At 35.9% G+C, this 23,339-nt stretch overlaps 2 protein-coding genes across 2 annotated transcripts; one reads left to right on the plus strand and one right to left on the minus strand.

Moving 5' to 3' along the window:
- Positions 1-14,415: 14,415 nt before the first annotated feature.
- Positions 14,416-16,014, plus strand: LOC110098667 (cytochrome P450 71A1-like). Its single transcript, XM_020825565.2, has 2 exons — positions 14,416-15,280; positions 15,352-16,014. The coding sequence occupies exons 1-2, from the start codon at positions 14,606-14,608 to the stop codon at positions 15,946-15,948; spliced, it is 1,272 nt and encodes a 423-aa protein (XP_020681224.2). The 5' UTR covers positions 14,416-14,605; the 3' UTR covers positions 15,949-16,014.
- A 2,671-nt stretch (positions 16,015-18,685) lies between these two features.
- On the minus strand, positions 18,686-22,201 carry LOC114579370. The gene is made up of 8 exons (XM_028693715.1): positions 22,114-22,201; positions 21,851-22,018; positions 21,664-21,746; positions 20,837-21,418; positions 20,733-20,747; positions 20,273-20,638; positions 19,995-20,185; positions 18,686-18,827 (listed from the first exon to the last, which is right to left on the minus strand). The coding sequence occupies exons 1-8, from the start codon at positions 22,199-22,201 to the stop codon at positions 18,686-18,688; spliced, it is 1,635 nt and encodes a 544-aa protein (XP_028549548.1).
- Positions 22,202-23,339: the final 1,138 nt, after the last annotated feature.

Genomic DNA, 23,339 nt, shown 5'->3' on the forward strand with positions numbered 1-23,339 from the left:
CACATTATTAGTACACTCACTACGCTGTGTTGATAAAATTCCAATGCTAAAACAATGCTTGTTGAAAGCTGTTGACCACTGTCTCATTATCATATAAAGATGCTAAAACCATTTATGGTTATGAAGGTTCCCTTCCTTGATCATTTCAATATATGCCTCCTCAAATACTTCATCAGAATCAGACCACCTCATACACTTATTGAAGAGTCCTTTAACTTCATTGTTACTATTGAAGATGGAACCTTTTTAAAGATATGCCATTGGCATAATCTATGATGATTGTGATTTAATGCATCTTCTATAGCCCTGGCCATAGCTTGGTCTTGATCAGTGAATACTGTTGTTGGATATTTATTCATCATTATTCATACAAATGTTTTAAACAACATTGTAAAACTTTCAATTATTTCTTCTATTAAAAAAGAAACCCCTAACAAAATATTCCGCCAATGATTGTTAACACCAACAAATGGTGCACAAACAAAATTGTACTTGTTGAGCCTGTAGCTAGTATCAAAAATTAACACATCTCCAAAACATTCATAATTTATCCTGCCTCTGCCATCAAACTAGAAGAAATTTAACAATCTATCATGCTCATCATATTGAACATCCCATACGAACAAGTGGTCCTCAACTTGTCAATCTTTAAATAATTGAATCAAAGAATTAGTGTTACCAATTTCAATACTTGCTCTTTTCTCCTTCTGAATAAAATTGTAGGCATCCCTCTTAGAGAATCAAACATTCTCACATCCTCCAAATTCCTCTACAAGGTAGGCATATACATCAATGGTTCTAATCCCTGCATCTATCATTGATTTTAGGACAAAAGCTTTTTCCTCAACAAAATTCCTACATGATCTCAGAAGGTGTCGGTCGGCTAGGCTAGCCAATTCATAGTTATAGGATTCAATAAATCTTTTGACATGCTAGTAACCATCTTCATCAACTAAAAACCTCACCATGGATGGACAACCGGTTCTAATATCTGGTTTAGTAAATCTCTTCTTAAATTAAGATCAATACTTTTCTTGAAACCAATTTTTGAATAGATAAAGTCCTTGGATTTTATCTTCATAGAATTTGGCAAAAAATTGTGATGATTCTTTCAGACACAAAAGCCATTATTATGGGCATAAGTACAAAAACATTCAAATGCTTCTTTCTCATCTTTATAAACAGCCTGAAATGAAGAAAAAATATTAAAAAGCGTAGGTAATTCGCAACAAAAGCACATGTAAAGCACAGATAAACAACAACATATAAGAGCTTTTTTTTACTTTTCTGCCAAAACAATTATGTTCTTCTTCCTAAAAACACTAATGGGGGCTAAACAGCAACATCTAAGATCCTAAGCTTCTAATGAGCTGAAACATGTCTTTTTTCTACGACAAACACAACACCTATTTATTTACATCTTTTTAGCTCATTTTTCCATAATACAACTTGCAATGAGATTGAAACTTACTAATATGTTGAAACTTGAGAAATTTCAGCTAAGTTAGCTTCCGATTCATGCACCACCCCTTCCGATTCATGCATCACTTCTGATTCATGAACCCCCTCTTCGACCTCTCTCTTCCATGAGCATTACATCTCTTTTCTGCAATTTACTAGCTCGTCTTGTCTTCTAAAGCAATAAACATTTAGATCTTTCACGGGTTTCTAAAGTAGTGGCAACATTTAAAATGAAAATAAAGTGGACTGGGTCGGGGTCGATCGGGCTGATAAGACATAAAGAAAAAAAGTTTATATTAAAAAAATCCACATTTATTCAGCTAGATGTTTGCTTTCTATTAGTGTCTAAACACAAAGATAAATTTGATCACCGAACATAATGATTTGCCCTCTTCTACAGCTTGCAAGCTTCCTCGATCATTCCCTACTGGACAAAAAAGCTCCACCTGAATTTTTCAGAGCCAAACTCCCTAACTCTGATCTCCAAATTTATAGCCATAAACCATAAGTCAAAATCCACATCTAAAGCTGCTAACCTCCACAACCTACCTTCTGACCTAGCCTTTGACTCTCAATTTCGTATCTCTTATCGACCTCCAAAGTCGAAAGCAATGATTTCCTCTCACATTGAAGTAGCCGAAGCCAGACTCGTGCTCCTGTTGCCACTTTCGATCCAACCTCCTTCCCTCTTCCAACCCAAACCAAACAGAAACGCTAGTCAAACTCTATCTACCCTAACTAAATCCATCAACGACTTCCTTATGTCACAAGCTTTAGCTGAGTAGACTCCAACTTCTTCAAGCCTACCAAACATCTCCCTTCCCCTCATGTAAATGCCTCCAAAGCTGAATAGCCTACCTATCTGAAGCCTCATCCGTATCCGATCTCTCTATCCAGTTCATAGGCCACCTACTACCTGACCTCTTTAACTTTATTTGGTATAAATGTTATTTTATTTTTTAGTTAAAAAGTGGCATTAGTTATTATTACAATAATATTAATTATGCTTTATTATAATTTATTAGTCCTAATAATTGTATTTAGTTTTCGTAATTTTTTATTATATATATATATATATATATATATAAAGAAGAAGAAAAAGAGTTAAAAGAGTAAAAAAATATTAAAAAAAAAAGATAAAAGAAAAGAAAAGAGTAAAAAAAGTGATATTTTGTATTTTTGTGCACTTCTAATCACCGTCGCTGATCCAATAGCAAAGGTATAACTTCTTCGATCCCTAAAACACCGAGAGCTTAATTTTGATGCCTACAGCATGATAAAATGAACATCTATACGCACTTTTCTTAGCATAGTGGGAGGAAGTTCATCGCGGTGCTCTCGACGAATCAGGTAATCACCTAAAGCCTCATTTTTGGTGTTCGCGGTGCATCGGAATCGCATATACATGCTTTTCTTAGTATGGTGGAATGGGAACCCAGTGCAACGTCTATGGTGAGGAGAGGATACATATAAGTACCCATAAATAGGATATAATTATGTTTTCAAATAGATGATGTAAAAGACCCATACACACTTTTTTTAGCGTGGTGGAGGATAAAGATTACTACTACGGTGTCCCAAGACACCCACCATACACACTTTTCTTAGTATGGTGGGAAGGCCTTGTTTCCTATAGTTTCTCCTAAACTAGGGAGATGTGGAGAGGCTACTGAAATTTTATCTAAAAACATGGAGGACTTGGACAAAAATAGGGGACTTGGACAGAATTATGAACTACAAGGAATTGAATGAATGGAACATAAGGTACAAAATTCAAATTCAAATAATAAGTGAATAATAAACCAACAAATGAAATATCATAATAAATAGTTATAACCCAAGGCCCTCTGAACCGAGTGGTTTTGCCACCAAATGGCACCACGAGATAACGATTATGGCCAGAGCCAATACATTCTTTAGTGGCATCAAATCTTTGAGATATGAATCAATAGGATATAATCGATATGGCACAAATCTCTCTATTAGCTAAGGTGGATTCAAATTTATCCCATTAGATTTATCTCATGTTTGGAAGGTACCCTTGGACAAAGAAACACATGGTTACCGACAAGGATCCTTCTGTCAGGTTTGGTCGACTTCCTCCTCTAACTAAGTAAACCAGGGACCATGATGGCCTGGGGTGACGGAACCATGGGATCTTGATTAGGTCCATCATTCATTCCCCCCACCATCTGCTTTAAGTATAAGATGGTGAAATCTCCAACTTTAAATGTTAAATCTCCAAATCTCTGAGCCCATATTGCTACTATATGCTAGATAACTTGTATTCTAATGTCGATGATTGACGACTAACCTTAATCAAAAGTTCTCTCCTATTGTCAGGAGGGGTAATTAACTATAGGGACTTGAACCTATAGGAAACTAGAACTCAGATCATAAAGTCCTCACAAAATGAGAGACAATTATCTGGGTAGTGTCTTATCTACAATCCCATATGCCTTCCCAAAATTTACCCCAGAACTTATCAGTTAAAACTCCCCCGAAGAAAGCAACGAGGGAGGCCGGGGCTAAATTTATAAAGTCTACACCCTAATAGATGATTGTTTCCTAATATATTTTTAAAATATTAGATTAGAAGTTTCTTCATAATAATATAGTAGAATGGTTTTTTTATAGTGTATTGAATTCAAATTTATTCTTGGATGACACGTACTTTTACTAAGAAGCTGATTAGGTAAATAGATGAATAGAAACCTAATGTGAGAATGTAGAATTTAAAATATAAATGAAGAGAGAGAGAGAGAGAGAGAGAGAGAGAGAGTTTAGAATATATGCTTAGAAAGAACTAGTGCTCCAAAATTTAGAGTTTCCGCTACATCAATCAAAAGTCCCAAAGTAAAAGTCCTAAGACTTTTCTTCATCTCCCCCATTTATTTGGTTTTAAGAGCTATATAAAATGCTATACATAAAAAAAAAAGTTCAAAAAAAAAATTACAATGCTACAGATATCACATATACATCAGTATTCACAATCCTAAACATGTTTCACTTAATGATTGGTTAAAGAGGAGGTGAAGCTAATGATTTGTCTTCGGGTGAGTTTGCTGGTGTTGAGTGTGTATTGGATGAGTTAAGTAGGGGGTATTTTTTGTACTAGCCAAGCTTGCAGGCTAACACCAAACATTAATAATTCGTTGAGTTGACGTTGGTCGAAAAAGTCACTAGTACTAATTTCTACTTAGCCGTGGGGCGCCATGAGTGAGTTAGTGAGTGAGCTAATACAGTTGAGAGAGCTGGCTATAGTCGATGTGGATAGGGTGAGCTAAGGTCTCTATGTAGGTTCTTTCCTATAGTTGAGGATGGTTACTCTAGGCTAGAGCAAGTGACTAATAGCAAAGTCTAGGCACTTGGCAAGTGCTGAGCTATTGGTTTGATAAGGAATCTCCAAGGAGCCCCGTACAGAGCGAGTTCCATGATAGGCCTGAGCGAATGATTTCTGTTGATCAGGAGAGTCTCCCTTTGACTTTCAGGCCAGTAGGACTCACCATAGATTGCTTAGGCGAGTTCCTTCAATATGTCCTCTTGAAGGCTGAGTTCCTCATATGACCCACTAGCCATAAGCTAAATACTTGATAAGATATATACGATTATATAATTTCTATGATAACAAATAAGATATATATTGCAAAGTACCTCAATTCAGGATTTTAAATTTATAATATGTCTACAAATTTAATGCATTTTCAATACTTTTTATTATATTTATTATATATTGTAGTAGCACATAAAAATGAGGATAATTTATATTTTTCTTCTATCATTTTAAAGTTTAAATTAGAAATCATAAAATATATTATTCAAACTCGTGATCTTGAAATATTATTATCTTTATTAACCAGTAGACTGTGGGAAAATAAGAGGCTATAGAAAGAGGAGGAATTTTAAAAGATAAGAGGAACACTTATAAAACTAACTTTTATTTCACACTTGAACTCTTGATTCTACTTCATACATAAACACAAAGACACCACACCTATTTATACTAGTTACTTCCCCTTTAGGATTATGCCAACACATTTCAATCCAATGGTTACTATTGACTCTCTAGAATATTCTCCTATCTTCTTTTACAAAAGTCATTAATTGCATATTCTAAAATTCTCTAAATAACTCTTTTAGATTATATTTTTAGAATCCTCTAAAACATTCATCATAAAGTGGGATTCCAAAATATTAAAAGGCACACTCAATTAAAGGCCCAAATTAATCAAGTTTAATTTTCAACACCCCCTCTTAAACTTAATTTGTTATCCCGAGCAATCTTCTTATCCTGATAAATTCTTCATGCTTGAGAGGCTTGATGAATATATTAGCTACTTGATCCTAAGTCTTCACATACTCTATTTGCACATCCTTTCTTGTGATGCAGTCTCTGATGAAGTGATAGCGTGTGTCGATATGTTTACTTTGATTATGAAAAATAAGATTTTTGGCCAAGGCGATAGCTGACTTGTTATTGACATAAATCTTTATTGGCTCTTCTTGTGGCAATCTTAGCTCCTTCAATAAAATTCAAAGCCAAATTGCATGACAAACACATGAAGTTGCAGCAATATACTCTGCTTAACAAGTAGAAAGGGCAACGATTGGTTTCTTCTTTGACATCCAAGTGAAAATAGTGTCTCCCATGTAGAACACGAAACCCGTAGTGCTTTTTCGCTCATCTAAGTCTCCGGCCCAGTCACTATCACTATATATGACAAGCTTAAAGTCATTTGATGATGAATAAAATAATCCAAAGTCAATCGTCCCTTTGATATATCAAAGAATCCTCTTGGCGGACTTTAAGTGAGTAGTTTTTGGTACCTCCATATAACGACTAACTATTCCAACAGCATAAAGGATGTCCGGCCTAGTGCAACTCAAGTAGCGCAAGCTACAGACCAAGCTCTTGAAAAAAGATGGATTAACCATTTCATTATTCTCCCTTTTTGATAACTTGCCTCCTCATTCCATTAGAGTGCTTATGGTTCTACAATAATTCATATTGAATTTTTTCAGTATTTCTTTTCCATACCTTTCTTAAGAAATAAATGTGCCTTCATCCTTTTGCTTAATTGTAATACCGAGGTTGTATGCCATTTGTCCAATGTTTGTCATCTCAAACTCTTTAGCCATTACTTTCATGAATTCCTTAAACATACTTGGATTACTTCCAGTGAAGATCAAATCATCCACATACAAGCACACTATCAAAATATCCCCATCCTTGACTTTTATGTAGAGGGCATGCTCGTAAGGACATTTTCTGAAGTTATTCTCAAGGAAATACTTGTCGATGCAGTTGTTCCATACCCTAGGTGCTTGTTTTAACCCATAGAGAGCCTTCATTAGCTTCAAAACCTTGTCTTCTTGCCCCTTGACTTTATAGCCTGGTGGTTGTTGAATGTAGACTTCCTCCTCAAGGACTCCATTTAGAAAGGTGGACTTTACATCCATTTGATATATTTTCCCCTTATTTTGAGCTGCCAAAGAAATGATTATCCTTATACTTTCAAGTCGAGTAATAGGAGTAAATACATCATCATAGTTGATGTCAACAATTTGGTTGTAACCTTTCGCCACTAATCTTGCTTTATATTTCTCGACTTCTCATTTGGCATTCTTCTTTTCTTTGTACATCCACTTTACACCAATCACCTTGTGTCCTATTGGAAGTGTAGCTATCTTCCATGTATTGTTCTTCTTAATTTCCTTGATTTCTTCGTCCATGGCATCCTTCCAATTCTTAATTTGCATGGTTTCATGAAAATTTACAGGTTCACAATCAGCAAAGCGGAAAAAGAGAGTGAGATTGTCCTGATTCTTAGTTGCCTATAGATTTCCTATAAACTTCTAAAATGTGGTACTTTTTCACTTGACCCTTCACTTGAAGACTATGGATCCTCTTGAGTACTTGCAGTTGGTGTAGTTGGTGGTGTTATAGGCTCATCTCTTTCTTGATTCATCCTTGGCTGCTCAACTTCTTCATCCTTAAAGAAGTTGTAGTGATCTTCATGAGGGTCCCAAACCCATGCTCTTTCTTCATTGAAGATGACATCACGACTGATAATTGTCTTCATAGTGTTTGGATTATATAACTTGTAGCCTTTTGACCTGGAGTCATAACAGATGAAAATATACTTCTCACTCTTATCATCTAGCTTACTTCTTTGCTCATCAGGTACATGAACATGGGCTATGCTTCCAAACACTCTTAGATGAGAGATATCAAGCTTCCTTCCACTCCATGCTTCCTGTAGTGTCATTCCCCACATACTTCTTGTTGGAGATCGATTGGATAAGTAAACTGCACGTACAACAACTTCAGCCCAAAATTTCTTAGGTAGTCTCTTATTCTTGAACATACTTAGAGTTATATCAAGGATAGTTCGATTCTTTAATTATGCTACACCATTTTGTTGAGGAGATCTTGGGATGGTCAACGGTCGACATATTTAGTTGGCTTCACAAAATTCTTGAAATTTCTTTGAAGTAAACTCTCCTCCTTGATCAGATCACATTGCTTTGACCTCAAGGCCGCTTTCTTTCTCCACCAAGACTTTAAATTTTTTGAATACCTCCAATTTTTTCTTCAAAAAATATACCCATTATTTTCTTGAAAAACCATCCATGAAGAGAATGAAATAATTACTCTTATCGAGAGAGCTTGACTTGATTGGCCCACAGACATCTGTATGTACAAGTTCAAGTGGCTTTTGTGCTCTGGAATTTGACTCCTTTGGAATGTTTTTTTGAATTGCTTCCCGAGCAAGCAGCCTTCACATATCTGATCTGTGTGTTTGATGCAGGGCAGACCTCTCACCATTTTCTTCTTTGATAATAGCTCTAATCCTCCAAAATTAAGATGCCAAATTGAAGATGTCAGAGCCAAGATGGGTCTTTGTAGCAAGTTTTGAGACACTTGGTAATATCATTTTGAATATTGAGTAAGAACGTTCTTTTTCTTGACAGTGGTATATTTGCAATTAGGTTGCTCATATTATCTCTTATAGAAAGGTTTTTATCTTTCAAATGAAAATCATAACCTTTCTCTAAGAGTTTACTCATACTTAAGATATTACTCTTCATATTTGGCACATAAAAGATGTTGGAAATGAATTGGTGCTTTCCATTCTTCAATCGGATAAGAATATTACCTTTTCCCTTCACAGCAACCTTGGACTCATCTCCAAAGGATACATTGCCGCTCACCAACTCGTCAAGTTCCACGAACATGCTTTTTCTTCCACACATATGGTTTCTTGTACCGGTGTCAAGATACCATGTGTTATCTCCACCTTTTTCATTCTCCTTATATGCCAATAGCAAAGATCCATCTTGTTTACTTCTCTCTTTCACATAATTAGCCTTCTCTTCAACTTTATTGTTATTGGGAGTTCTACATTCTACAGCATAGTGACCAAAATTTTGATGGTTGTAGCACATCACTTGAGATTTGTCATACCTTGGTTTTGGTTTTCCTCTTCCACGCCCTCTTGTTGAACTTCCTCCTTGTCCAAAATTTGTATTATCATTCTTGTCATTATTATAGCTCCAACCTCATCCGCGTTCGTGACCATGGCCTTGTCCTCGACCACGACCACTTCCTTGTTGGCTTCTACCATACTCGAGGCTCTCTTCTTTAGCTGAATTAATTTGTGTCTTCAGGAGTTATTCCGTGATAACTTGCTTCTTCTTTTTCCTTTCTTCATAGGCTTGTAAGGATCCCAAGAGTTGCTCGATTTTCATAGCCTCTAAGTATTTAGTTTCTTCAATAATTACGACAATATGATCGAACTTTGAATCTAAAGAAATAAGGATTTTCTCCGTAATCCTTACATCTTCTAGCTTCTTTCCATTTCTTTTTAATTGATTAGAAATGGCTAAGACTCTAATAAAGTAGTTAGAGATGACTTCAACTTCTTTCATATGTAAGGCTTCGAACTCACTTCTTAGTGTTTGGAGACGCACCTTTTTGACTTGCTCCTCTCCTTTGTAAGAAGTCTAAAGCTTCTCCCATGCCTCTTTGGTAGAATTCACATCAAAAATCTTCTCAAAAGCTGTGGGCTCCAAAAATTCCATTTTGCATGTGTGATCCCGACCTCTCCACGCCATCCTTCAATTTATTTTTAAGTGTTTGTGTGACAACGACGATAAAGAGTTTTAATGAGATTAGGTTCCGAAGGAATTTTTAGAAGGCAGATTGGGTTTTAGATAAGACACTACCCAGAGATTTTGCCCTCATTTGGTGAGGAATTTTTTATCTGAGTTCTAGTTTCCTATAGGAATAAGCCCCTATAGTTAATTACCCCTCTCGATAACGAGAGAGAACTTTCGATTAAGGCTAGTCGTTAAGGATGTCACATAGGTTATGAAACTATCGTATAATAGCAATAATTTTAGGGTTTAAATTTTGAATTTGGATGATTTGAAATTTAGAGTTTTTCACCACAAACTTAAAACTGATGTTGGGGGGAATGAAGACGAGCCCGATCAAGATCCCATGGTTCCGTCGTCCCGGGCTGTCATGATCCCTGGTCTAATTAGTCAGAGGAGGTAGTCGACCCAACCTGACAGAAGGCACCTTGTCGGCAGCCATGGGTTGCTTCGTCCAAGAATACCTTGTAGACCTGGGTTGGTGTTTGTCCAAGGGGATATATCTAAATCCATCTTAGCTGACAGAGGGCTTGATGCCTATTGAATATACCCTATGATTCATAACTCAAGGGTTTGACGCCTTTAGGGAACATACGGGCTTTGGCCGTGATCGTAATATAATGGTGCCATTTTGCGGAAAAACCACCCGTTCAGAAAGCACGTGCCACGTCCCTGCTGGCAGGAGACTATTTGAGGATGAATCATAGTGATACACCCGACACAACATTTGCTCTTTGTGAGCTGAGGTTAATTTTAAATTTATCACCCCCGAAAAACGATTGCGGGAGGCGGATGATTTTTAATTTTGAGTTTTTTATATGATAGATTTTATTTCAGAGATTTGATTGGATTTGATATTTGAGATTTTAAATTTGACATTTAAGATTTGAAATTTGGCCCCTCCGATTGAGATTTTCGATCAACACGGCCATCATCGGGGTGGCATTAATGTCACTTGTATTTTCGTAGGATTTTAGGAGGCATTTTGTTGTTCAAGTCATATCAACTCCGGTCCTTTTGAGGAGGAGGATGAAACTTGAATATTTAACCCGCACAGCATTCTCAGATCGTTAGATTTGACATATATATGCGACGATCGGAGCACATGCGGGCTGTAGCATTTGACCCTACGCAGCATTCTCCGTCATTGATGTTTGTAACTTTGATTCATTGAACGGAGCACATGCAGGGGATATATTTAATTTAGAGGATCATATAAAGGGCATTTTAAAATATTTAAATATGATCCATCTATGCAAATGATTTTATTTGAAAATGGCTTGAGATTTTATTTAAGGGGCCTACGAACGCCTTCTGTCCGCTTGCACACATGTTGCGGATCCGGTGGCGCGGCGCTGCACTTCAGGTTTTCTATATTTGTTTGTTGGCAACAATTTTTGTGGGGTTCATGAGTATTTGATTTTATTGCATATCATCTTCCTGGCTTATAATGAATTGGATCGACATATTTATTAGCTATGAAAATGTGATTGATTGTAGGGGTGTTATAACATCCACAACTTGTTGATCATCACCCATTTGGTTATGTCACTATACATATAATGTATCTTTCATCATTGCTAGTAGGCACTTGCATCCATCATGATCTTCTATCTATTGCATATAGAATATTTTTTCATACTTGTGATATATTCCCTATATTCACTCGCACATACTACCATTATATACATCATGAGCATTCTATTATCTCATGTGGGTGAGCCGCCTGGATATATGCCTTTTATTGTTTGTTTGCAAGCATTTGGCATGTATCACAACTTGTTGTCTTGAATGTGTATATAATGAATTGCACACAATATATCTCTCTTAAGATATAGAAGCACTCAATTGTATGGATATTAGGAGTCCTAATACAATCAACAATGAATAGCCCTCTTAAACTTAACTTCTCCTTCAAAGTCGTATCTCATTAATAATATCATTGCTTTGCAATTCTTCCCAAATTTATTTAAACATTCTCGTGGCTAGACATACTACCCCTTGCATACAATAATCCATTAAATGTCTAAGGTCTATTGCAATAACTTTTTGGAGCATTTTGTGTCACATGCATGAGGCGTATTTAATCACATATCAAAAAGGGTAATTATTAACAATCACGATCCTCCAATTTTTATTCAAATTTTGATGTTATTGTTTTGATTGAATAATTTGAGTCATTTTGACTTATCATTCATCGCCTGCATGTCATTTGAAGATTTGTTCTCCATTTATCACATCAACTTTAAATAGAGTCAGATCTGAGTTTATTTTAAGTCCAATATTATTTGTTCAAATTTAATTTAAAATTGATTTTATGTTCGAATTTCGTTTAAATCAATTTCCTATTTTCATTCAAAGTCCTTTGTTGTTCACTAAAAATTTCGGCAGCCTCCCGGCGTCGCCTCCCCACCGAGGGTGAAATCGGGACGGCATCTGCCAAAATTTCTTCCTACCCGGACCTAAGGTCAATGGCATAGGGGCTTCGAATTTTAAAACATCCCACCAGGATCTAAGATCGACTGCGTGAGGTCTTCAATTTGAAACCATCCCGATAGGATCTAAGATGCGATGGCCCGAGGTCTTCGAATTTTAAAACCATCCCGGTCGGACCTACGGTACAACGGCCGGGGTCTTCGACACCTGTTGAAAATTATTTCTCTCCACTTTTTCTCGCTCTCTTTTTTTTTTATGCCGTGAGAGAGGAGGTGGTTGAACCGTCGTGTCCGATCGTTTGGGTATGTCGGTGGAATGAGCGGTTGAGCCCTCTGTTTTCTCTTTTTTTTTTTTGGTTGGGAGCAGTTACAGTCAACAAAAGCGTCATCATCTAATCCTTGAAAGATTAGATAGAGAGCCTTCTTGTCTCTCTTATTTGAATCTCTTAGACTATCCTTTTGAACTTGGGATAAATTTGACTCATCTTGTGGCTCCTTGTAGCCTTTCTCTATCATCTCTCATACACCTTGCGCTCCAAGAAGGGCATTCATTGTGATGCTCCAATTGTCATAGTTTCTATTGTTGAGCGTTGGGACTTGGAAAGAGATCATACCATTGGTCGCCATCTCTTTAGAAAGAAACTTCAGCTCTGATAAGAGGTTATAAAAAGAGGAGGAATTTTAAAAGAGAAGATGAACACTTGTAAAACTCACTTTTATTTCACACTTGAACTCTTGATTCTACTTCATACATAAACACAAAGACACCAAACCTATTTATACTAGTTACTTCTTCTTTAGAATTGTGCCATCACATTTCAATCAAATGGCTGCTATTGATGACTCTCTAAAATATTCTCATATCTTCTTTTACAAAAGTCATTAATTGCATATTCTAGAATTCTCTAAATAACTATTTTACAATATATTTCTAGATGCTCTAAAACATTAATCATAAAATGGGATTCTAGAATATTCTAAGGACTTTTCTAGACTATGGGCTTAATTAAAAGGCCCACTCAATTAAAGGCCCAAATTAATCAAGTTTAATTTTCAACATAGACCACGTACCCTTTTATTCTTTTTTTCTTCTGGTCTTCTTGCTAACTCAAAATGAAAAATCTTCAATTCACCTCTATTGTACGTTCTTTTTACATTGCATGCTTTCCCATCTTTTATTTAATGTAGAGGATTCCGAGTATAACATTGGATTGTCGAGCAAAACTTGGCCAAGTATAAAAGGTGAAATTACAATCAGTTTCAGAGGTTCGGTATTAGCCTTCCGAGATCTACCATAGGGCAGTAGAAAAGCAGATTTTGACTACGAAATATGCCTCAGGGGCGTTCTTATCAACACCGGGAGGCTACAGCGCAGCTAGTTAATGCTGATGAATAGTTCTGTTGACTTCAAATTTTTTCTTTAGATGATATCTGGTATTGATAATAGGCAGTCTCTCAAATGAGAACTTCAGAACATTGAGTAAGTCTGAAAATATAAAGAACTTTGAGAAAAGGACTTAAGCAATTAAGGTTTCAAGAAAACTTAGAGGATCGATAATGCTAAAAAAGGATACAAAATGGATCCTTTTTTGATGCAGCTTTGCTGTAAATTTTGATCATTGGATGTGTATATACTGATTTTTTATATAATTGTTCTTAAGCAATGAAAATGGCTAATTTTAAACAAAAAAAAAAATCAACGCCAGGTGTTCAGATATCTTGATGACTTGATGTCCTGGATCCGTGTGAGAAAATTATTGGTATTCAGTGGACAGCAGGGCTACTGCCAACAATTACAAAAAGACATCCAGTTACTGTTCATTTTTCTCTTATAAAATCCATAATTTAGTCAGCAATTGCGTCACGGTTTTTGTCTGATGCTCTTTATAGATATAAGCTTCAAATTTATGACTCTTAATTGATAATAAAAAAATTTAATTAATAAATAAAAATAAGCCACGTTCTACTAATAATTCATTCCAAGAAACAGCATAGTTAAAATAACCATCTTTAAACGTAATAATTAATATAATAAATCATGTATATTAATATAGATTTATAATTATACATTTATGTCTATATAGCGGTGTGAATATTTTTACAAGAATCTTATATGATTACTGATTAAAAAAATATTTAGAAATTTTACATATATCAAACTCAGCTCTCATTATTCAAATTGACTAAAATATGCTTGAACCGAAATAGAAAATTTTGCTTTCGAGTTTAGACAAGCTGTTTTAGCGTTGTCTAGATAAGGCCGATATCACAACATCTCATAAAATCATCGATATAAAGAGACAGTTTCTGCAACCAGCCTATTAGCTTGCAAGACATTTATGGATTTTGTTGTCTTCTTAGCACGGCTCTTTACTATAGCACTTGCATTTTTTCTCCATGTTATTATTTTTAGGAGAATCAAGAGAAGAGAGTTGAGTCTTAAACTTCCTCCAGGACCAAGAAAGCTCCCCATAATCGGAAATCTACATCAAGTTGGTGGTTTAACTCATCGCCACTTATGGCATCTGTCACAAAAATATGGCCCTTTGATGCATCTCAAGATTGGCAAAGTGCCAATCCTTGTGGTCTCCTCAGCAGACACGGCAAGAGAAATCCTTAAAACCAATGATTTTCGCTTCTGCACTCGGCCTAAGCTCACCTCCAGCAACAAATTTTCTTATGATTGCAAGGACATCAGCTTTGCTCCCTATGGTGAGTACTGGAGAGAGATGAGAAAGATTTCCATTCTTCAACTCTTTAGCACAAAGAGGGTTAGTACATTCCATTCTTTAAGAGAAGAAGAGGTCGCTATCCTTATTGATTCGATTTCCAAATCCCTATCGAAACCGATTAATCTAACAAAGCTTGTGTCGACTCTCATAAGCAATATAATTTGCCGTGTTGCACTGAAGAAGAAGTATGATCAAGGAGATCTTGAGATGAGACACTTCCACGCACTTGTTCAAGAAACGGAGACGTTGTTCGGCACCTTCTTTATTTCAGACTGCTTCCCATCATTGGGTTGGATTGATAAGCTTACAGGGCTACAACAAAGACTGGAGAGGGCCTTCAACAAGTTTGATTCTTTCTATAGTGAAATAATTGAGGAGCACATTGATCAGAAGAGGGCAAACCTAGTGCAAGAAGACATAGTTGATGTGCTGCTTCATCAACAGAAGAATTCACCTTCTATCACCATTAATAACATTAAGGCTATTCTAATGGTAATTAATCCTACGTATTAGTTTGCATTCTTCATGACATTATTTTTGATTTTTTAATTTAATTATCTTAGGACATTTTCATTGCTGGAATTGGAACATCTTCTGCCACTATAATATGGGCTATGGCGGAGTTGGTGAGGAATTCAAGGATTATGCAAAAAGTACAAGAGGAAGTAAGAAGCTCCACTCATATCTCAGAAAGCAGTCTCCATAATCTTCAATACCTCAACTCGGTGGTAAAAGAAACTTTGAGGATACACTTGCCTGTTCCATTATTGCTTCCTCGAGAGGCAATTAGACATTGCAAGATTAGTGGCTATGATATAGAACAAGATACTCGGGTTTTTATCAATGCTTGGGGCATTGCAAGAGATCCCAAAACATGGGATAATCCCGAGGAGTTCTTACCAGAGAGGTTCATTGATAAATCAATCGATATAATAGGTCATAACTTTGAGCTCATACCATTTGGATCAGGCCGAAGAAGTTGCCCAGGTATTAACTTAGGTATGTCAATGGTAGAACTGGCTCTTGCTAATTTGCTTTATTACTTCGATTGGAAATTGCCTGAAGGAATGAGTAAAGAAGAGATGAATATGGATGAAGTTCCAGGCATTACAGTGCACAAGAGGAGTGCCCTTTGCCTTGTAGCATCTAAATACATATAAATAACTATTTTAAACTGAGAAGTTTCTGATAGCTTTGTAATTTTATGTTCTAAATAATTAAAATGCTTTGCGTTAGTACTTTTTTTCCTCGTGTTGCTGTTTGATGTTGGTTGGATAATCTACCAATAAAGCATGGAGAATGGAACTAATGACAAATATACACAACGCATTAGACTAATTAAAATTGAAAAGTTATAGGATAATTTAGGGTCCGTTTTGGGACCATGGTAGCTTTTTCTAATGGTGGTTGTGAAGTTATGGAGAAAATAAATTTTTTTAGAAGTTTTTGTCGAAAACAACTTTATCCAAAAATTTTTTGTAAACAATTAAAAAGCATTGTTACTTTCTAAGAAGCAAAGCAATAAGAATGCCAGTCCAAATTAAGCTCTAGTGAAACATTATATATATATATAGAGACTAAAAAATTAAAATGAATTTCTCATATTAATTACATAAACTATATATTTTTAAACATAACATTTAATTAACTTTTAAAACATAAATAATATTTATTTTTTAGTAATAATATTAAAATTTATTTATTTAGTTATTTATTATATAATATAAAAACTAAACTTTTATCTATTTTTTAATTATAAATAATGTTATATGAATTTCTAAATATAATTTTATAATGTAAATTTTAAAAATAAATTATAGTTGAAAATCATTTTTCTTTTTTTTTGGTTAAAACCCACCAGCGGGCCTACGCATTAATATAAGGAAAAAATTACAGAGTCCTTAAAGGGACCTCCAGCTCCCTATTGCTCTTATGAGCTACAAACAAAAAGAAAAAGAAACCTAAGAGCCGGAGTTCCCTACTAGCCAAAATTACACAATAAACTAATAACATTCTAAGAAACAAAAAACAAAGGGAAATGAAAAGCACAATCAGCATATCCCAACAACCAGAACGAGTATCCTGCATAAAACGAGCGCGGAGCTCCAAAAACCTGCGAAAGAGGCCTGCAAAGATACTAAGAAAGAAATGAAGCAAACAGGGAAAACTAATAAACAAAATTAAATAAGGATAGGAAAGCCAACTCCCAGGAAAACCAATGTCCCAAGAGAAAAACAGCTCCGAGAAACGCAGCACCAGTACAAACACACCCGGACCACAATCACCAGCACCATAGTAGCTGAAACAACACCCAGAAACTAACCAAAGGCCAGTCAGGGAGACCTTTGCTAAAAGGAAAATGAAAGGAGCAACAGCCAACCAGCCACCAGAACCCATGCAAGAGAGACCAGGAAGTAAACACCAGCCAGAAACAACAACCAAGAAACCCCAACAAACCCCACCCAGGAACAACCAAAACCACCAGAACAACGAAAACCAAAACCAGCAGAACAACACGCCCAGAACAGAGCACCAAACCCGAGAACAGGAACTTACCGCACATTAACATAAGGCACACTACTCTTATCCAAATTAATCAAACCTTTAATCTGAACAGTGAGATTATTAAAAGATAACTCAGTAATATCATGGAACATTCCGCCAAACAACGCTAACATCCTAGCAGCAGAATTGACAACAGGGCAAACATTATTAAAATGACAATTCATAGATTCCAGAAAAAATTGAATGTTCCTATGGATATAGAAGTGAGAGTAACCACACGTACCACCTTCCCCATCAACTAAGGCTTTAATGTCCTCATTAATGTTCCCCTCAATCACAATATTCTGAATATCTAAACCAGCACAGATATTAAGCTCGTGGCAGACATCCAACAACATACCAGTACGCTTGTCAGCAGCCACAATTTTACCAGCAAAACCCAAAATAAAATCCCCGGCACAGTTTTAATCAAGCCACCAATACACCAACTACTCCCAATCAGAGAAATATCAAAGTTCAGTTTAAAACAGTCAAGAAGAGGTTTCAGCTAAACAACAGAGTTCATCCCATGACAAGTAATAGAAGAATCAGAATGAATCCCAAAAGCCTCTAAAGTAAACAACACCTTGTAAAAACTTTTAAAAGAAATAAGCTTAGCAGTAAAAAGAGAATTAACTTTCTCCTTAATTCTAGCAATAATGCATTGGTGATTCATCATGTTACCATTAAAACGAGAATCATTTCTAGCCAACCACAGAAACCAAAAAATCAGAAGAGGGATAACATTTCTAATATGACCTTTAATACCCACCATCCAACCTTCCAACAATTGCTGAACCGAACAATTAGGATCCCAGCAATTAACCCGAAAAAGATCCTCAAAGTAATTCCACACCTTGGTAGCAATAGGGGAAGACACAAAATAATGCTGTAAACTTTCCACGTTAGGGCAACATTGACATTTCGAAGTAATAAACAAACCTCTAATCCTAAGAATCTCATCAGTAGGAATAAACTTCTTCATGATTCTCCAATTAAAAATAGAAACCGTAATAGGAATGCTCTTATGCCACATCATTTTAAACGGTTTAATAGGATCTTTTTTATTTCTAAAAACATGCCACACATCTTTAGTCCGGAAGCTACCATCTTTAGTGAAAGTACAAAGTAAAACATCTTTAGCCGAACAGTTAAAACGAAGATTAGAAATCAAATTGCATATAGAAAGAGGTAGCACTGAAGATAACTTCTCCATGTCCCAACCATTATCAGCAAAAAAGAAATTAACCTTAATCATACTCGTAGAAACAATATTCAAAAGAGAATCAATGGATAACCCATTAATCCAACGATCTTGCCAAAAATAAATATTACCTTCCCCAAGTCCCCAAGCTAAACAGGGTTCAACTTTCCATTAATCTGAACCATACGTTGCCAAGCTTTAGAATGACCTTTAGAAGAAATGCAAAGGGACGGATGAAGAGCCCCACAATACTTCTCCTGCATAAACTTAGCCCACAAATTAGCATTAGCCCTGAAATTATACCACAGTTTAAAAGAAAAAGCATGAGCCATATCAGTCATAGATTTGCAACCAAGATCACCTTCCGGTTTAGTCCCACAACACTTATCCCACTAAGACCAATGTATTTTAGAATTGGTAGAAGATCCCCTCCAAAAAAATTTGTTGAGAATTCTATCAATCCTCAAACACACATTCTTAGGAGGCAAAAGAACTTGAAAAGAATACACAGGAATTAAAGCAAGAACACTTTTAATAAGAACTAGCCTACCACCAAAACTCAAAAAATTAGAATCCCAAGAAGACAAACGATTATGCACTTTGGAAATTAATTCTTCAAAAAGAAAAGTTTTCTTTCTACCTTTGAACAACGGAATACCTAAATACTTTAATGGCAAGACAACTTGAGAGAAACCTGAGAGGTTCTTAATATCCATCACTCTATTATGATTAACATTCTTAGAAATCACAAACCCACTTTTGGTTTTATTAAATATGAGACCACTCACTGCTTCAAATTGCTCAAAAAATCTCAAAACTTTAGAAACCTTATTTTTAGAAGCATTCATGAAAATAATGAAATCGTCAGCAAAACATAAATGAGAGATATTGATACCACCCAAAGTTCTAAAATACATACTAGGAGACTTACTGAAAAAATCAGATATCCCCCTAGATAGATAATCCACAGCAAGAATAAAAATAGCCGGAGAAATAGGATCCCCTTTCCGCAGACCATGGGAAGATTTAAAAAACCCATGACACTTGCCATTCAAAATAATGGAGAAGAAGGGACTTTCAATGCAAAGAGTAATAAGAGAGATAAACTTGTCATCAAAGCCAAAAAATTTCAACATTTTAAAAATAAAGCACCAATTAATGTTATCATATGCTTTAGCAATATCAAGTTTCAAGATCATATTTCCCCCTCTAGTCTTAATATCCAAGTCTTGGCAAAATTCTTGCGCAATTAAAATATTGTCCATAATCGCACGACTTTTAACAAACCCCATTTGATTGGGAGAAATAAGTTTAGGAAGAAGGACAGAGAGACGGTTAACCAAAATCTTTGAAATTAATTTGTAAAAAACCATACACAAACTAATGGGCCTAAAGTCATTCCAAATGTTAACATTATTACTCTTAGGAATCAAAACAATAGAGGTAGAAGTGAAAAACTTGGGAAACTGATTCCCATTAAAAAAATCCAGAACAACATCATAAACATCCTCAGAAATAACATGCCACAAGTGTTGAAAAAACTTAACCATAAAGCCATCCGGCCCAGCCACAGAGTCAGCATTCATATCAAATAAAGTATTTTTCACCTCCTCCAAAGGAGGAGCAAAACAAAGACTACTATTCTCCTCCTGACTCACAATACAGGGGATAAAAGAATGATCAACAATAGGGGTAGGACAGAAATTATTATTGAGATGATTTTGAAAAAAATTAACAGCAAGGTTAGCAATCTCATCCCCATTATCAGTAAAAGTACCATTACCACGATCAATTTTATGAATACCATTAATAGCACACTTCTTGCTAACCAAAGCATGAAAATAACTAGTATTATTATCCCCTTCTGCCAGGAATTTAATAGCAGCCTTCTGCTTCCAATAAGTCTCTTCCTGACATTGAAGGTTTGTGAGGACCAATTTGGCCTCCTTAAGAACTGCAAAATTAACATCTGTGGGGTCATTTTGGCAACAGGCCTCAAGAGCATTAATCTTCTCCTCCACCTCCTTGATATTAGAAAAAATATTTTTAAACACATTCTTGTTCCACCAGTTCAAAACCATCTTGAGCCTTTTAAGCTTAGCCTAAATACGATGCATGCCAGAAATAGAATCATCCGGGAAAACATGCGCAGACCAGTTATTGTGAACTACATTAATAAACGAATCATGAGCTAACCACATGTTCTGGAATCTAAAATGAGAATTAGAACTAGCAGAATTAAAATTAACATTAATAAGCAAGGGGGAATGGTCAGACAGAGTACGACTTAAATGCACAACCTTAGTAGCATTGAAAACATTAACCCAATCGTTATTGAAAAGAACTCTATCTAACCGTTGCCAAAGATTGCCCCGGTTCCAAGTAAAATTATTACCAGAAAAACCTATATCAATAAGATTACAATTCATGATCATATTGTTGAAATCTTCCATAGAACAAAAATTAGGATGCAAGCCCCCAACACGCTCAGAGGGGTTAACAATAGTATTAAAATCCCCTCCAACCAACCAAGGTAAAGTACAGATACTGTGAAAATTAACAAGTTGATCCCACAAAATTTTTCTCAAAGAACAAGAAGTAGCAGCATATACAAAAGAAGCAACACATTGCAAATTGGAAGATTCAATATTACAATGAAGCACTTGGGAAAAGTCCCCAATAAAATCAATCCTTACAAATTCTTTCCAAAAAACCCAGATTTTATTAGAAACATTAGCAAAAGCATGCTTAAAGCCCAAAATTTTATTGGTATTGAACAGTTTATCCATAGAAATGAGAGGTTCAAGCAAGACAAGTACTGAAATATTATGAATACAACATAAATTTTTAACCCTAAGCTTGGAGGAAGGACACCCAATCCCCTGCACATTCCAGATGATCGTATTAAACATATGAAAACAAAATTAAAGAGCAGTATATGAGCGTGTAGCCCTAGGAGATTGCAAAATAATGTTTCTAGGTTTTCTACCTCTCTTACCCCTACCTTTGGAAAAACTCATATCATTATCCTCTCTAGCATAACATTTAGCATTAATTTCAATTTTCGTATCCGTAAAAACATCACAGTTATAATGATCAGTTAAAAGAAAACCCTTGTTCATCTCACCAGTTGAAGTATCCAAACCAGAATGATCTCCTTGTAAAAAGAGGACCCATCTTCCACCGTCGACGTATTACGGAGCTTTTGACCTGTAATAGGCAAGTTACCATGAGAATGAACATTAATATTATGAGGAACCTCATCAAGGACTTTGAAGAAACAACTTCCCCATTGTTAATAGCGTCGGTATTACAAGTCTCCAAAGACTTTGAAGAAATAACTTCCCCATCATCAAGGACAACGACCAAATCATTAAAACTATTCACAATCTCAGCATTCACCCATTTTTCTTGATCTAAGATAATATTAGCATCATGTAAAGCCATATTAGAATGAGTTTGAGCCATAGAATCTTGTAAAACTTTATCATTAAGATCAATATTAGGAATATAGAAACCGGTTTGGAAGCATTAGATAAAGAAGAAATAAAATTAACATTGACTTCCACCTTATTACCACTGTTAGCAGCACCCAAATCCAGGTCTGCGTTTTCCAAATTGATCTCAACCGAAGGACAAGGAACAACAGCAACCTTACTAACCATTTTACCATTTTAATTCTGCCCACTTTTCTCCTTACGCAAATTAGGATGTAAACGAAAACACTCCTTTATCGCATGACCATGCATCTTGTAATGAGAATAAAATATTGATAAGTTCTCAATTTCCACCTTTTGAAAGTACCCATTCATTTCAGAGCCTAACCAAATTTCTTGCGGATGTTTTTTCGTAACATCCAATTCAACAAGCACTCTAGCCACAGAAGGTCTCGACAGAGAAGCCGTGGCTTGGTCTGTCTGAAGTGGTCTACCAAAAATAGAAGCAAGACCAAAAAGAATGTGCGAGTTAAAGAAATGCAAACGAAGGTTCGGAAAGTCTATCCACACCGGGGCAATGGGAGACTCCTCCCTCACATCAAAATCTGGTGACCACTTAAGCAACCTCATTTGACAACCCTGGATGTAGTAAGAACGGCAAGAGAAAATACGGCTATAGTCCAAGTCATTAGATAATTGAATAGCTATGTGTTTAGAATCTAACAAACCAACATTAAAGGATCCCGAAAGTTTCAAACCAAAAAAGAATTTGCGGATGACATCCAGGTTAGGCCTACGTAACATGAACTTACCAACCAGCGTAAAACAGAAAGGAACAGCCAGCTGCTGAACAGCCACTTCCTCAAAAAGCAAAGCAGGACAACCTTTAAAAGAAGAGTGAACAAAATGAACTTTCGAAGAAGAAGAAGATCCAGCCGAAACGACATCCTTAAACGATCTAGTTTTACTAGTAAGGACAGGAGGAACAATCGGGTTTGACGACGTCGGAGACGTCATCGCCCCCCCACCGGACAAGCGGTCAAAAATCAAACGAAGCCACCAAAAGGTCGAAACCCAAAAAAATAGGGGAAAAAAGACAGAGGAAGACCCGAGGAAGACAAACCAGAGAAAAGAACGAGGTTACCAGCGATTTGAAGAAGCACCGAAGCCAGGAAAAGAGATCAGAAGAAAATCGGAACGCCTCAGAGAGCACAGCAGCGGAATCGCCTCGAAATTGCCAGACGAGGCGGCTAGGGTTTCCTGAGCTTTGTTATCTAAATATATAATATAAATCATCAACTATTTATATTAAATTTATATATGAACTAAATTTTTATTAAATGTGAATTAAAATCAATGATTGGGA

Source organism: Dendrobium catenatum, unplaced genomic scaffold, assembly GCF_001605985.2.
Source record: "Dendrobium catenatum unplaced genomic scaffold, ASM160598v2 fragScaff_scaffold_338, whole genome shotgun sequence".
Classification (NCBI taxonomy): domain Eukaryota; kingdom Viridiplantae; phylum Streptophyta; class Magnoliopsida; order Asparagales; family Orchidaceae; genus Dendrobium; species Dendrobium catenatum.